The 16672-nt window shown below is 42.4% G+C and overlaps 1 protein-coding gene across 1 annotated transcript in view; it reads right to left on the reverse strand.

Moving 5' to 3' along the window:
* Nucleotides 1–521: 521 nt before the first annotated feature.
* Nucleotides 522–16672, reverse strand: part of DAPL1 (death associated protein like 1) — a 49730-nt gene continuing 33579 nt past the window's right edge. The window contains exon 4 of the mRNA XM_019457128.2: nt 522–1017. Coding sequence (XP_019312673.1) covers nt 886–1017 — 132 coding nt within the window. The 3' untranslated portion in view covers nt 522–885. The remainder of the gene's footprint in view (nt 1018–16672) is intronic.

The raw sequence follows: 16672 nt of genomic DNA on the forward strand, positions 1-16672 counted from the left end.
GGAAGGCTCAGCAAAAGGGAGGGCCGTGGTGAATACCCCCCACCCCCACTCCCCCGTAAGGGAAGGTCTGGGTGCGTGAGATGATGCTTACAGCTTCACAGGCAGTGCATGCCTCTAGCAGTAATTGGGTAAAGGAGGAATGTCTCTTTATCCCTTCTGGGGAAACAAACTGCCCTGGGTTCCAAGAAAAGCAGGAGAAACCGGGCATCCGGGTACAAAGCCGGGAAGATAGCTAGTGGGAAGAGAAAGGCTTTATTTTGGCAGCGGCTGGATACCAGATCACATTTGTGTGAACCCCAAGGTTGCTGCCTATTTCTGCAGGAACAGGCAGGGGCCTGGGGCCAGAGAGTTGGCTGACCTCCAGAGGATGAGACGACCTACTGGACCCTGAGCCGTTGGGCTACCGCAGCCTTACCGGCTGAGGACACTTTTAGCTGAGGATTTGAGAAGACTTTCCTGCTTGGTAGCCCCCAGCTCAGCGTAATGCCAAGTTCAGTAAATGATTCTTAAATGGAATCAAACTCAAGTGATTAGCCTACTGAAATTCTTATAATTGTATACCTGAATATAGCCTGGGGGAAGCTTGTAGAAACTTTTTTTTTTTTTTTTTTAAAGCTGCAGATTATTATCTGGACAGGTTAACACTGGGAGACAGAGGAGCAAAAAGGGTCTTCAGGGGGCTAGAACCAAGAGCAGAGGCAGGGAGTAGAGGAACAGCTTTGCTGAGCAGGGTCTCAGAGTCCCTTCCTGGAAACCCAGTAAACGTGTTTACCTTTTGGTTACCTGACAGAGAAATGGGAGTGTCCCAGAAGAGTTGGTGGTGGTAATGGTGGTGGTGGGAGACGCTCGAGGGACTTGTACACCTGCATGGAAGTTTGCAGTATCTTAAATAGCTGTGGCCATACATGTGTTCCTGGTTGCTGAGGGTGAGCAGCGAGGGGGCAGAAGACTTGGGACACAGAAGGACTTGCCAGGATGTATATGTTCAAGGCATGACAGATTGCTGCAGAATCCAGGCTGGAGAAAAGAGGAAACAGTAATAATAATCATTTCCAGGCTCTTTACACTTCGGTAACACGTTTAATCTTCACAACAATTCTGTGAAGTAGACATGTTTGCTACCTCTATTTTATAAATGAGGAAATTCAGGAGTGCCCTGGCTCATAAACTTAGTAAAATGAAAACAACAGATACAATATCGAAAGCATCCTAGTGTCTCATCAGGATTAAAGAAACAATAGCCACCCTGTCACAACGTGCTCTGGTTGCCCAAGGTCTCCCAACAGTTGCAAACTTGTTTTGTGATTGATGGATTTGAAGGCAGGAGATTAGTACAATACATGAGAAATTGCCTTAACAATTTACAAGCAAATTAATGAGAACTGAAAAAGAGAATTCTCTGTTCTTGTGTTAACCAAAGCTGGGATAAAGGAAAAATAAGTTAGTTGCTTGCTCGGGAAATTCCTACCCCTGGAAAATAAGAGTTGAAACCACTAAACAGCTTCCCAATCAAGAATAACAACTTGTGCATCAAAAATGTTCCTCAAGACCCTTGCCTCACTGAACCCATGTATGCAAAGCCATTGTGTCATAAACTCTGCTTAATTCCAGTCATTTCCTCACCTTGTAAGATCTCCCTAAAAAATCACTTAGCCCAGGTCCTTGAAAACCTGAACCTATTCTGCCCTACAAGGTGGTGTTTATCAGTCTGTTTTTCTGGAGTTAACAGTTGACATTAAGCATATATTTAACTATATAGCTGAGGTGACATTGTGAACTTATCAGTAAGCTGACCCAGTCTTAGAACAGTCTTATGCGTGTAAAACACATGCATGTGGATCCTTCCTGCTGCAGTGATCTGTGCTCCAAAACTAGAGCTTGAGACTTATCAACTGGGGATTCCCAGAGGGACTGCTTCCCTGTGGTAGAACATGGTCATTACAATGTCTGGCTCAGGGACCTCCAAGTCCCCGAACACCCGCAGCCCCTTGCATCCAAGGTCCCGTGAAGTGTGTCACCAGACCCTGTCAACCTGGCCATACAGACTGACCCAGAAATAGAGTTCTGACAAAGGCACCTCTATATGTCATAAGTAAAGAGAAGAGAGGTTTCTGAGGTAGCTGAATATGAAAAATTAGACGAATAAAGATCCCCAGATAGAATGGTAACTCACCCAATCTTATTCTCTTTGGGCGTGAGAGAGGGAAGAAGGAAAAAAATAACAGTAAAAACCAAGAGAAGTAAAGAGAGAGCAGCAGTAGAAATGATTGGATGCTGAGAGGGAATCTGAGTCACGAGAGTGCAGAGTGCCTAGGGAACACCAGCTGTTCTGATGTGTTCTGATGTGACCACAAAATGCTGGAGCCACAGAGCTGCTGGTGTATCCTGGAGAGCTGCAAATCACGTCCCTGTTCTCCATGAGGCTTGTGGTGTGGCTGATGGGGTGATTGTTGTAATAATCATACAATAATAGTAACATTCTTATATATATTTTTGCTGATATACAATTGAACACAATCATATGGATAGATCTTAAGTGTTCAGTTCTATGAATCTTGGAAATGGTATATACCCATGTCACCACCAAGCAAAACATGAATCCAGAAAGTTCTCTTGTGCTCCTTTCCAGTCAATCCTTTTTTTTTTTTTTTTTTTTTAATTTTTTTTTTTAACGTTTATTTATTTTTGAGACAGAGAGAGACAGAGCATGAACGGGGGAGGGTCAGAGAGAGGGAGACACAGAATCTGAAACAGGCTCCAGGCTCTGAGCTGTCAGCACAGAGCCCGACGTGGGGCTCGAACTCACAGATCGCGAGATCATGACCTGAGCCGAAGTCGGCCGCTTAACCGACTGAGCCACCCAGGTGCCCCAATCCTTTTTTTTTTTAAAGTTTATTTATTTTGAGAGAGAGAGAGAGAGAGAGAAAGAGAGAGAGAGAGAGAGAGAGAGGGAGAGAGAAGGGCAAGCAGGGGAAAAGCAGAGAGAGAGGGAGAGAATCCCAAACAGGCTGCATGCTGTCAGCAAGGACCCCAACACGGGGCTCGATCCCACAATCCATAAGATCGTGACCTGTGCCAAAATCAAGAGTCAGACATTTAACCAACTGAGCCACCTAGGCGTCCCTTATTATAGTTTTAACATGCATTTCTCTGAGCATCAGTGATGTTGAGCACATTTTCATGTGCTATTATCCATTAGCACACCTTTTTTGAAGTATCTGTCCAACATTTTTGCCCATTAAAAGAACATTGGGTTGTTCATCTATTCCTTGTTGACTTGTAGTCCTTTCTATATTCTGGATATGGACACTTTTTGAGATAAATATTCTGTACATATTTTTTTGTCAGTCTGTGGCTTACCTATTAATTTTCTTATGGCTGTTTTGGGGTGCCTGGCTGGCTCAGTCAGTAGAGCACATGACTCTGGATCTCAGGATCGTGAGTTCAAGCCCCACATTGGTCATGGAGCCTACTTTAAAAAAAAAAAAAAAGTTAAAATTTTTTCTTATGGGTGTTTTTTGATGAAAGAACTAACATTGTTTTGGGTAGCAGGCACTGTATTAAGTGCTTTATCAGCATTACCGCACTTGATCTCAAAATTTTTGTAAGTTAGATATTAATCTTCCCATTTTTACAGATAAAAACATGAAGACTGAATGAGGTTAGGTAATGTCTACACAGTATAGGGATGGGAGAGTATCTGAATCATGCAGCCCATTTCCAGAGCCTGAGGTTTTAGCCATATACTAGCCTTTGGGTTTTTACCCTTCTGTGTTAATCATAAGCCCCATCATTGAAGGCTGTGCATCTGAGCCTTTTTTCCTGACAACCTGAAAGAGCCTCATTGAGGCAGCCATGAACTGCAACCCTGGACAGTGCAGACCTACTTCTGTAAACTTACAATGGTGCTTTAACCACTTAGATGGTAAACAGCCTCTGAGGATGATGCCAGAGTGCTTTATGCCATCACCAGTTGCTCTAAAGACAAGAAATTCATCGTGACCCTACTGACCAGCTATAGAATCATTGGCACCATAAAATTGCTTTGAAGTGAGGTTATAGAGTTTAGAGAAGAGAGGTTTCTTTCTGGGGAGTCACTCAGATTTGAGGCTTGCCTTATCCTTTTCTTAATTCTCCCTCATTATTCACATGTATTATTTACACACAATAACCACCTCTCAGATAGGGCCCTCTGAACCTTGCTGGCCAGTCTTTCTCAATTTGGGTGGTATGGTATGGATAGCCACATCGCCACTACTAAATATTTATGTACATTGTTATCTTAAGAATCTCCTGTGTCCAGTAAAATATCATTATCTGAACTTGTATTACACAGTTCTTTGCCACAACTCAATGATTTATAAGGTCATGGTGATAGGAATACTTGAATGTGCATAATGGCAACAAGGAATACCATGCACTGTGAGTGCTACACTAGGTAGAAGAGTGATGATCTTCTATAATCTTCAGGGGACAAAGTGCTTGGGGAAGCCTGAGTACTCTGGGCAGTACAGAACACTGCAACAAAGGGAGCAAACGGGGCTTTCCTAAAATAATAGGTGAAGAGTAAACTCAAAGGTGGAGGCCCTGCCCTCAGTGGGAGGTCTGCAATAAAGCCCCCACCCCCACCCCCCCCCGCCCTGCCTCCCACGTGGTGCTGTTTAATGTGCAGCTGACAAAGGGTAAAGGAGGTCCTGGAAATGTTTACAGGAGTGCTCCAGAGTTTAACCTCCATCACCAGCTTCCTGAGTTTTGTGTTCTGGGCTCCTAATGAGCAAGATGGTGTTGCTCTCACTTGAAATGATTCAGTGTTTATCTTGGCTTGATCGGTCTCAAAATAATCATTTTACAAAGATGTGCAATGCCTTGTACTGCTATTTCCTCAAATTCACGTTCCTTTTCATTCACTCTTAAATGCCCAAATTGGGAACTGTAAAAGGCTACTATTTTTGGTCATCTGACTTTCCACTGGCATTAAAATCCAATAAAACAGGCCAGACAAAAACACCCTAAACCCTTTTTGCCAGTATGGGGTGAATGTCAAAGCATTTTATGGGTAATTGAACAAGTTCTAGTTCAACAGAGGAGACTAAATGTACAGGACAGCAGGGGTGCCTGGCTGGCTCAGTTGGTTAAACATCAGACTTCGTCTCAGGTCATAATCTCACCATTGGTGAGTTCAGGCCCCACATCAGGCTCTGTGCTGGCAGCTTAGAGCCTGGAGCCCGCTTCAGATCTGTGTCTCCCTCCCTCTCTGCCCTTCTCCTGCTCACACTCTATCTCTCTCTCTCTCTCTCTCAAAAATGAATAAACATTAAATTTTTTTTTTAAATGTACGGTATAGCAAAAGTTGTCCTTACTGGCTGTGTGATTTTGCGTAAATTACTTCATCTTTCTGAGCCTCAGTGTCCTGGGATGATAATAATGCCTATCTTATATATTCATTATGGACATTAAATGAGGTGACAAATATATAAAAAGCCACCCAGCATATAATAACACTTATTAAATGTTAGTTCTACTTCCTTTTGTGTCTGGGCTTCATTTACTTCATCTATAAAGTAGGATTTACCTCGTAAGGATCAAAGGAGAACATGTACATGTAGACACTTCGTAGGTTGTGAGGTTCTCCATGTGGTAGTTATTGTGAAACAGGTCATTGTGTTTTCATCATATTTGAGTCAGTCACTCCTTTGTCTTCCAGATATTCCTTAATGTCAAAACAGAACATGCATGAGAAGTTATCTGTCGGTCCCCAAACCTCCATTTTGAAGGTGCTGGAATATAAAGTATCAGGGTTAAGAGCTTTAAGAGTTAGTAGAAAAGAGAAGAAGAGCATTTTAATAGGAGGGGGGAAATGCCTAAACATTCCTCTAGACCAAAGGAAATTTAGAGGACTATTTTCCAAATTCAGCTCGAAAACCTATTGGATTATGAAAATGAATTGTATGTAGTCTACAATGTTGTAGAATCTCAAAGACCAAGAGGCTCTCAGGTGTTGAGGGATTGGCTCTAAATTGTTTGTTTGAGGGGCACCTGGGTGGCTCATCTGGTTAAGCTTCTGACTCTTAAAAAAAAGTTTTTTTTTTTTAATGTTTATTCATTTTTGAGAGCTGGAGAGACAGAGCATGAATGGGCAGAGAGAGAGGGAGACACAGAATCTGAAGCAGGCTCCAGGCTCTGAGCTGTCAGCATGGAGCCTGATGCGGGGCTCGAACCCACCGACCACAAGATCATGACCTAAGCTAAAGTCGTATGCTTAAGCAACTGAGCACCTAGGTGTCCCAAGCTTCTGACTCTTGATTTCAGCTCAGGTCTTGATTTCAGGGTCATGAGTTCAAGGCCCACCTTGGGCTCTGGGCTGAGTGTGAAGCCTGCTTAAAAAATTTTTTTTGAATTATTTGTTTTGAAATTATCCTCTTATTTCTTGATCACAATAAAATGTTACAATGGAAATTTCAACTGGATACTAAGATACCATAGATTTGACACTCCAAAGGGAGGCCTTGTCACCATAAGCAAAATGAAGAGTTTGCTGGACCCCTGACACTTTACCCAGAGAGAGGTGAGCCCTAGGGGCTCCACCAGTGCAGGCACTGAGGGGCTGTGGCCTTGAGAATGGAATGCATTCTATACTTCCTGAGAGTTGTACAAATGATTCCTGGATGGCAAACTTTGAAAAACCCACAAAAGCTCCCCAAGAGGAAAAGTCGGTTGTGATCAAGCCTTTGACAAGAAATTTGGAAACTTCCCCAGTCACATTAATAAACTGAGGCCCTGAATGGGGTAAGAGAGAAGTTGACCAAAATCCCTTCCCCTATTGTAGATTTTCCCTGGCAGCAGCCTTAAGTCTATCAGAGTTTTGGGGCGCCTGGATGGCTCAGTCGGTTAAGTGTCCGACTTCGGCTCCGGTCACGATCTCATGGTTTGTGAGTTCAAGCCCTGCATTGGGCTCTGCGCTGACAGCTCAGAGCCTGGAGTCTGCTTCGGATTCTCTGTCTCCCTCGCTCTCTGCCTCTCCCCTGCTCACGCTCTGTCTCTCTCCCTGTCTCAAAAATAAATGAACATTAAAAAAAAAAGTCTATCAGAGTTTTGGTTTTTTGCATTAATCAGGCATTGTAATTACCGAATAGAGACTGAGTATGTGCCCTAAAGGGGCCATAAAAAATTAGTTCCTGAGACCTGAGAGTGAATTGATAAGCCAGGGGTCTGCCTGAGTTTGGGGCAGTTCCACATTCTGAAGATCCTTAGGAAGTCCATGGGAGCGGGGGGCCTGGGTGGTTCAGTCAGTTAAGCATCTGACTTTGGCTCAGGTCATGATCTCATGGTTCATAAGTTTGAGCCCCGCATGGAGCTCTGTGCTAATAGTGCAGAGTCTGCTTCAGATCCTCTGTCCCTTTCTCTCTCTCTGCCCTTCCCCGGCTCATTCTTGCGCTCTCTTTCTCAAAATAAATAAATAGACTAAAAAAGAAAGGAAGTATGTAGAGCATGTTTTGATTATCACAATAATTAGCGAAGAAAGTGCTATTGGCATTTAGAAGGTTAGAGCCTGGGATGCTAAAAACCCTGAAAATTGCCCTGCTTGAAATGCTAACAGTGTCCGCATTGAGATACACTCATAGAAGCAAGGACAGGAGCATCTCTTTCCTGAGCAAAATTTTAAAAGACAGTGGAAGACAAAGATAAAAGTGTATTTTGATTATATCATAATTCATCATTCATGCTTATTCACCATATCCATTTCATTTGGGTTGAAATGATTTTGTGGGCTCTGTGCAGTGATCCAAGAGTCCTCCTGGGGGCTTGGATGTATTACAGCAGAAGTAGGTCATGGAGTAGGTGAGGGATCCAGCAGAAGAATCACTGACTGTGGGTGTTGCAGAGCCCTGGCCCAGAAGAAGCCTGCTGTGGTAACTGAAGACTGGGATCAGTGCCATGTTTGAGGAAACGGGGCCCGCCCTGGTGTGGTAGGCTGAACAACGTCCTAATCCCCGAGACCTGTGAATGTGTCACCTTACAAGGCAAAGAGGACATTGCTGATACAATTCAAGATCTTGAGATGCGAAGATGAACCTGGAGTTTTGCATGGGGACAGTGTATTCACAAGGCTTCTTATAAGAGGGAGGCAAGTGGATCCAAGTCAGAGAAAGGAGATGTGACAACAGAAGGAGAAGATGGAGGAGTGTGGTGGCTCTAGAAACCGGAAGAGGCAAAGAAATGGATTCTCCTCTAGAGCCTTCAGAAAGGAACAAAGCCCTGCCAACACCTTGATTTTGGCCCATGAAAGCCGTTTGGGACATCTGATTTCCAGGACTATAAGATAGTCGAATGTGGGATCTTTTTGTTTGTTTTTTTAAAGCCACTGAATTGGTGGCAATCTGTTACAGCAGCAGTCGGAAAATCATGCAGCTGGCATAACGTATAATAGAAACCTTCTGACTCAGGAGACCAGTAGATCTCAGAGTTTTTCCTCAAGAGTCTCCATCCCATGACACAGCCTTCCCTACCATTTTTAAGATTCCAAGGAGATACAAAAGCAAGTCGGTCAGTATCTTCTGCCACACCTTGTGTACATTTGCAATCATGGCACATGGCCACTTGACAGAAATGTGTGTGCACTGGGACAAGGGTCCAAAGTAAATACAAAGGATTTCCATATTATCTGCATTTTCCTCACTAAAATTTCTCCTTCTCTCTGCATGGATAGTTGAAAATGTAGTGCATGGCATCAAGGACATCACACTGCTTACTTTGATTTTCACAAGGACCTCCCTCACCCTACTGATTCCTAGACTGGATCTAGTGCTGCCTCAGGTCTTACAGAAGCCTCAAGTAGCAAGGTGAAATACACACTGGAGAAAGTTAGGTGAGCATTGCTGCAAAACAGAAAGAACCTCCCTTACTTGGCAGAGCAGAGCGTTTAAAATGGCAGGAATTAGATCACCCTTTGCAACAACCAACTTGACTTTTTCCTCTTTCTTCAGACCCTAGTTAAATATTTAGCTACAAACTTGAAGATCGAATAAAGCCAGACTTTGAGTTTATTTGACAAGAAAGCTTAGCATCAGATACTTAAATCATTAAGGAGAAGAGACCAGCCTAATGTGCTGTAAAAACTAAAGATCAACGAGGAGTCAACCTAGATTCCCTTCTAGCCTGTGTTCTACTCATTTCGGTAGGAAAAATGTTTATTCACTCAGAATTGGAGATCGTGTGCTGAGTATGGATTCCCTGAGAAGGTCTGTTTTCTCTCAGGAATGCTTAGTCTGGCACAGGGAAAATGAAAACAAGTTAAAAAAAAAAACAACATCATTCCTGGATAGCAATTTTCTCTGGAGACTTAAAAAAAAGGGGGAAATTAAAAATTGCCTCTGCAATCTCACTGTGAATGTCAAATGAAAATGCACAGAAGAGGTGGCCCTGGTAGCTCAGGTCCACGTTTAAGTGCCTAAAAAAAATTTTTCAAATGATATTGTGTTTCCTTTTGTCAATCGAAAATTCCAGAAGAAGGAGACTTTTATATGTGTGTTTAATTAAAAAAAAAAAAGTAAGCAGTACAATAGAGTTAATGTTGCACATATGGATCCTAATTTTGCTAAAGTCTGACAAGCCTGAGAAAAATAATCGATGCTATGAATCAATGTGTAATTATGTTAGTATTCCATGTAAACCTATTATTCAATATAACATGCCTATGGGCCACATTAGATGAAGGTCCAGTTATGGAAATGAGGGCATCGGGCATCTGTTCACAGTTGGGAGGTTCTCTGGCTTTCACTGAAGACTGGCACCTCATTCCTCCATCCTACAACCTCCTTATCCTGGTGACCTTGTCAGCAACCTGTCCCCTTCTCTAGCCCCACCTAGCTATCCACCTCCATGGCCACAGCCCAAGGCTGCCCACAGGGGATCTGACGACACCCACCAGCTCTTGACCCTAGGGAGACCTCTCTAACCCTGACCCCTCTTCGTTCTTCCATTGTGAGTATCTCTCGTGCCTCAGCTCATATAGATAAGATCTCTCAGGTACTCACCTGAAAATCAGGGCCACATTAGTGCCCAAGGCAATGAAAAAGTGATGGTGCCCTTGTCCTAGATGTAATTCAAAAAGGAACTCCAATTTCTGATTTGTTTCTCGTGGTGACTACATTAGTGTTCGTTGGTTTGTTTATTTTGGAGAAGGGGTAGGGAGGAAGTGAGGGAAGAATATTCTTAGAAAAAACTTTTTTTTTGATTTCTGGGTGTTCCCGCATTGCCAGTACTTCAAGTATGATTTAGTCCACTAATTGGGTAACTGGAATCATTTTACAAGTATTCTTATCCCTTTTGCACACTAGTCCTCTACTGCCCAGCCAGTTCACTAGTTCATTGTGCTCTCATTTTAGCATGCCTCAGAATCTCCTGTGATGCTCACTCTCATTGCCTGTTGCAAATAAGACGGGGTCACAGCCCACCTCAGCTCCCACTGGCCGTGCGGACCTCCCAGGGGCCTGCCATGACGTGGACTGCTCACTCCAAAGCCCTTAGCTACAGGGTCGGTTCTGCCCTCGCCGTGGTGACTCTGCGGCTTGCAGGCCAGACCTCTCTTCTCATTTCTCCATCTTCTCTGAGACCTGAGGGAAATTCTGGTACCATCCAAGCCTCTTAGGGAAGCTTGTCAAAGGAGAGGCTAGCTCTGTCCCTCTGTTTAGACTTGTCCTACTCAAGTTGCTACTCTAATACAGCTGCCCAGTGGTGGCTCGGAAGAGGCTTCTTCCCAGGGGTTCAAGAGGGAAGCAGGACATGAGTGACCCCTGGCCTCCTCTCCCTCCCTTCAGACCTATCTGGATTTAGGAGTCACTCTCCTCTCCTCTCTGAGTGCTCCTGCCAAGCAAGTGATCAAATTCTTTCCTGGAGGGCAAGCTCTTCTTAAATCTTGTAGAATTCCTTCTCCCACCAGTTCTGTAAAAGCCTGACTCCTGCTCTAGATATCTGAGAGGAAGTTTTTAAAATACCGAAACCCTTTTCTCTCTCAAAAGGGTTTGGCTCTTGGCTCTGAAAGCTTGAATTTCAAAACTATTGTTTCTGCTGGTTCCTTTAAAAGGTAGGTACTGAACATCACAACTGAGCAGTGATTTTTTTGTTGTTGTTCTGAACTGTATCTCACCTCCTGCTGTAACAAGCTTTATTGAGTTAAAAAGGATTAGACTGTAAAGAAATAGGGGAATAAAAAAAATACGTTGGGTAATATTAGGAAAAAAACACAAAACCATGCACACAGAGCCCCCCCCACAGCCATGGGCTATTAGATCTTGTTTTGGCCTGGCCAGCATTTAAAACATTCAACTAGTTGGCGATATTTTCAGTTGGATGATTTAATCTAAAAAGCTGTATTTCTGCCTTCTCTTGGAGTCATGGTGACCTTGGGCTGTGGCAGTCACCAGGATCTGGCCTGCCCCAGAGGTCAAGGCTGCCCACCCCAGTTTGTTGAAGCTCCTGTTCAGGGCCCCTTGCACATTCCCCTCCTGGCCAAGCCCCAGAGGGCATTTGTAACTTCCGCCCTCAGTAGCAATTTTCAGCCTCAATCCTTCCTGTTGTACCTCTTAAGTTATTCCAGAACTTTGTACCTTCCTTAAACTCCTTACTCTCCCCCAAGCCCACTCCCCTGCACTCTCACCAGATGACCTATTTTGTTGAGAAAACTGAGGTCAGAATTACTGACTCTTCTAGCTGCTGTCCAGCCTACAAAGTTCTCTACGTCCATGTTGGTCTTGCCTCCACTCTCAGGATGGATAGTCTTCCTTTTGGTCAAAGCAACCTCTTCAGTTATGCTATTTGAAAACCATAATGTTGGGGTGCCTGGCTGACTCAGTTGGTTAAAGCATGCAACTCTTAATCTCGGGGTTGTGAGTTCAAGCCCCATGTTGGGAGTTGAGCCTACTTAAAAAAAATCTAATTAAAAAAAGAGTAGGCAAAAATAAATAAATAAATAAGTAAAAACCATAATGTTTTTTATGATTATAGAAATGACATACTCTCGTAACTGTTCAACCAAAGTTAAAAATAAAAGTAGTCCCTTCCACAAACCCACAATGATACTATTCTCCAAAAGTAAATGCTGTTAAATTACTGTTAAATATATGACAGGTATCCTTCTGATTTGCATACACAGTTACAACCACACATAAACTTAAATATATATGCATACACATTGTTCTATTATATTTTTCCAACCCTGTGATTGCGTATTGTCATACAATTTGTTTTTTTTTCTACTTAACAGTGATTGTAAATGCCTTTATGTGTTAGTTACATGTAAACATTACCTTTTTAATGTTCCATTGTTTGAGCATGTCATACTTATTCAAACTTCTTCAAAAATTGGTAGTGTATTCTTACTAAAAATAAACCAAATTATACAGAAGTGTAACAAGTGAAAGATTCTTTCTGCCCCATGATCCTCTTCTCCCATTCTTCCAGGGGTAATTAGTATTGGCAGTTTATTGGGAATCTTTAGAAACTTTTAAAAAGTCAGATATGTTGAAGTCTAATTCATAGAGTAAACTTTGCCTTGTGCAGTGTATAAATGTATGTAGTTGTGGAACCAACACCACAACTAAGTTATGGAACATTTTCATCACAAAAAACTTCCCTTGTGTCCCTTACGGTGACCTCCTTCCTGACCTCCAGCCCTGGCAACCACTGATCCATTTTCTGTTCCTATGGTTTTTCTTTTTCTTTTTCTTTTCTTTTCTTTTTTCTTAACGTTTATTTATTTTTGAGACAGAGAGAGACAGAGCATGAACGGGGGAGGGTCAGAGAGAGGGAGACACAGAATCTGAAACAGGCTCCAGGCTCTGAGCTGTCAGCACAGAGCCTGACGCGGGGCTCGAACTCATGGACCGTGAGATCATGACCTGAGCCGAAGTCGTTCGCTCAACCGACTGAGCCACCCAGGCGCCCCGTTTTTCTTTTTCTTTTTTTAATTTTTTTTTTTTAATGTTTATTTATTTTTTGAGAGAGAGAGACAGAGTGTGAGCAGGGGAGGGGCAGAGAGAGCGGGAGACACAGAATCGGAAGCAGGCTCCAGGCTCCGAGCTGTCAGCGCGGAGCCCGATGCGGGGCTCGAACTCACAGACTGTGAGGTCATGACCTGAGCTGAAGTCGGAAGCCCAACCGACTGAGCCACCCAGGCGCCCCCCGTTTTGCTTTTTCAAGAGGGTCATATAAATGGAATTACACTGCGTGTAGCCTTTTGACGGTGGCTTCTTTTACTTAGCCTAATGCATCTGAGATTCATCCATGTTGATGTGTTAACCAGTCCTTATTTTGTCTAGTAACAGAAATAGCTTTTGTTTTCAAATATGAAATCCTGCTATACCTATATTTTAGCTATATACATATATATATATATGTATGTATTTGTTTGTTTACTTAAATAGTATAACCCTACTTCACATAATTTATCAGATCCAGATCTAATTCTTTTTCATGGCTTCAGAATATTCCATCATATACTTGCTATGTAATGTAATTCACTGTTATTCTCTCTCTCAAAGATATTATTTTATTTTTATTTTATCATTATTTATTTTTTTTTTTCTTCAACGTTTTTTTTTTTTATTTTTTTATTTTTTTTAATTTATTTTTGGGACAGAGAGAGACACAGCATGAGCGGGGGAGGGGCAGAGAGAGAGGGAGACACAGAATCGGAAACAGGCTCCAGGCTCCGAGCCATCAGCCCAGAGCCTGACGCAGGGCTCGAACTCACGGACTCACAGACCGCAAGATCGTGACCTGGCTGAAGTCGGACGCTTAACCGACTGCGCCACCCAGGCGCCCCTCATTATTATTTTTTTAAGTAGGCTCCATGCTGTGTGAGGAGCCCAAAGCGGGGCTTAGATTCATGACCCTGAGCTCAAGACCTGAGCTGACAGCTAACAGCTTGGAGCCTGGAACCTGCTTCAGATTCTATGTCTTTCTCTCTCTCTATCCCTTCCTTCCACCTCCAAGTTTGCTCTCTCTCTCTCTCTGAAAAATAAATAATAAACATTAAAAATATGTACTTATTAACTATTTGATTTTTGTCTTCTATGAAATGCCAGTATAACTTTTGTTCATTTTTCTATTAGGTTGTCACTTTAAAAAATGAATTTGAAGGAATTCTTTATATAATAAGTAGACTAGAAATATTTTTTCTAGTCTTTATTTGTTTGTGGGGTCTATAGAAGCTGTTTGCTTTGTATCAATTCTGTAACACTTTTATTTATGATGTCTGGATCATATCATATATGGGGAAATTTTTCCATGTTTAAAGCTACTCTCAACTCCAGAATTTAATTAATCCTTTGCTGATAGACATGTCAGTTGTTTCAAATTTTCCATGTTGAACCCTCTTGTACATATCTCTTTGCTTTTAAAGAATCTTGTAATCTTGTATATTTTTTCCTCTTATTGAGGATTTTTATAAGTTTTTTTGGTAAGACTTGTTTCTGTAAGATAAATTTCTAGAAGCTGGATCAAAGGATAGTCTTATTTCAAATTTTATGTATCTGTGCTCTTGGAATTCACATCCATCAGACTATTTTGGTACCCTGTTCTATCAGGTATTCTCTCTCCTACATACATCTTTGGCATCTCTCAATCTATGGGCTCTTTCTTTTCAGCTTACAAGTATGCTCTGGACTCATACTTTCCTAGAAACAAAGCAAAATAAAACAAAATAAATTCTCTTGAGTGTGCATTTTTTTTTCTAGTTGCCATCACATCTCTTTTCTTCTTAGTCAACCTGTTGAAAGGGTGGTCCATGCTTTCTTATTGTGCATTAGTGCTGTCCACTGCCATCTGTATCCTACCCCTTGTACTCCACTGATGTTGCTGTGGAAAGGACACCTAGGGACCTCCAGATGGTTTCCCAACTTCATCTACTGGCCACTCGCTCCTCCCTGTTACTCACTAGTTTCTGCCTCCATGACACCAGCTCTTTCCTGTACTCACCTTCCTGGTCAGACTTTTTCCCCATCTCCTTTGGGTTCCAACTACCAATTCTCACTCCCTTAACTTTGGTGTTCCCACTGCTTTGTTCTTGATCCAGTGTTCTTCTTTCCATACATGTCCACCCCATTGATTATATGTATGTACTCACACTTAATGTAATGCCAACCACACATGTAGGCTGAATGATGTCCCCTAATTATCTCCAGGTCCTAATTTTTGGAGCCTGTGAATGTTTCCTTATTTGTCAAAAGGGATTTTGCACATGTGAATAAGTTAAAGCTCTTAAAATGTGGACATTATCCTGGATTATCTGGGTGGACCCAGTGTAATTACTAGTGTCCTTATAAAAGGGAGGCAGGGGGAGACTTGACTATTGAAGAAGCAAGCATTATTTTACAATGCTGGCTTTGAAGATGAACAAAGGGCAGTGAGCCAAGGAATGTAGTTGGTTTCTAGAAGCAGGAAAAGGTAGGGAAAGTTCTCCTCCAGAGCCTCCAGAAGGAACCAGCCCTACTGATACCTTGACTTTTGGCCCAATGAGATGGATTTTAGACCTCTGACCTTAGAACTGTAAGAGAATAAATCTGTATTGTGTTAAGCCACCAAGTTTGTAGTAATTTGTTATAGCAGCCTCAGGATAAATACAATGCCCAAATCTGTATCTCTAATACTAGAACTCTCCTCTGATCATCAGAGTCATAGCTGTGTCTGCTTTCTATCATCAAATTCAACATGACCCAAACAGAAGTTATCACCTCCCTCTTCTACCTAGGTTTCCCTGTTTCATTTAATGGAACCACCACTCCCTGAGTCACACAAGTCAGAACCCAAGTGTCTTCCTGGTCTTCTCTCATCCACAGTCTTAGTCATCAAGCCCTGCAGTGTTTTTTCAAATATGCCTCCTCTTCTCCATTCCTATAGCCTTTTGCCCACAGATTGATCCCCTCCTCAAATCCATTCTTCATGTCAAAGCCAAGATGAGCCTTCTAAAAGGCAAACCTGCCTAAGCTCCTTCCTTTAACAGCTGCCCAGAGTCAAGTCCCAGCTCTGTGGCAGACCATACAGGGCCCTCCCCTCCCTCTTAGTCACATCTGTGAACACCTTGAACTCCACTGACACTGAGCTGTTTGCCATTTCCCCATCTATACTAGGTAGTTTGATGTTTTCATGAAACTTCATGACCTGCACCCCTGCTGCCCCCATCCTTCTTTTTCTGGTCAGCAGTTACTTGTCTTTGTAACTTTGCTAATTTTCTCTAATGAGGCAGGGCTAAGTGTCCTTCCTTTGTTCTCCTATAGCATTTTGTGAGTGCATATTACAGCACAGCAGTTTCTACATGAAAGAGGCATTATCTGTATGCATCTTGCAGCTAGGACCAATGTCTTATCCATTTTTTAAAGCTCAGTGGTTTGTACAAGACCTGGTAAGTGTCTGTTGAACTGAACTAAATTGTACTGCAGACAGAAAAAAAATATTCCATTCGCTTATAATATTTAAAAAATTTGGAAACTTCTCTTTTATAAGCTTAATCTCCTCTGAAAGTTCTGGGCTATAGCCATGTAGAGCAAAAAACAAAAACACAAAACAAACACTGTCTGAAAATTCCCAGAGAGAGGCATTTAAAAAAAGAACAATGCACATGTAAGTAAACTCTGTGGTCAACCCATCTTCTCAGTGTTCTTTCAAGAAACATATT

Source organism: Panthera pardus, unplaced genomic scaffold (genome assembly GCF_024362965.1).
Source record: "Panthera pardus isolate Hobbes unplaced genomic scaffold, ASM2436296v1 HiC_scaffold_10, whole genome shotgun sequence".
Taxonomy (NCBI): Eukaryota; Metazoa; Chordata; class Mammalia; order Carnivora; family Felidae; genus Panthera; species Panthera pardus.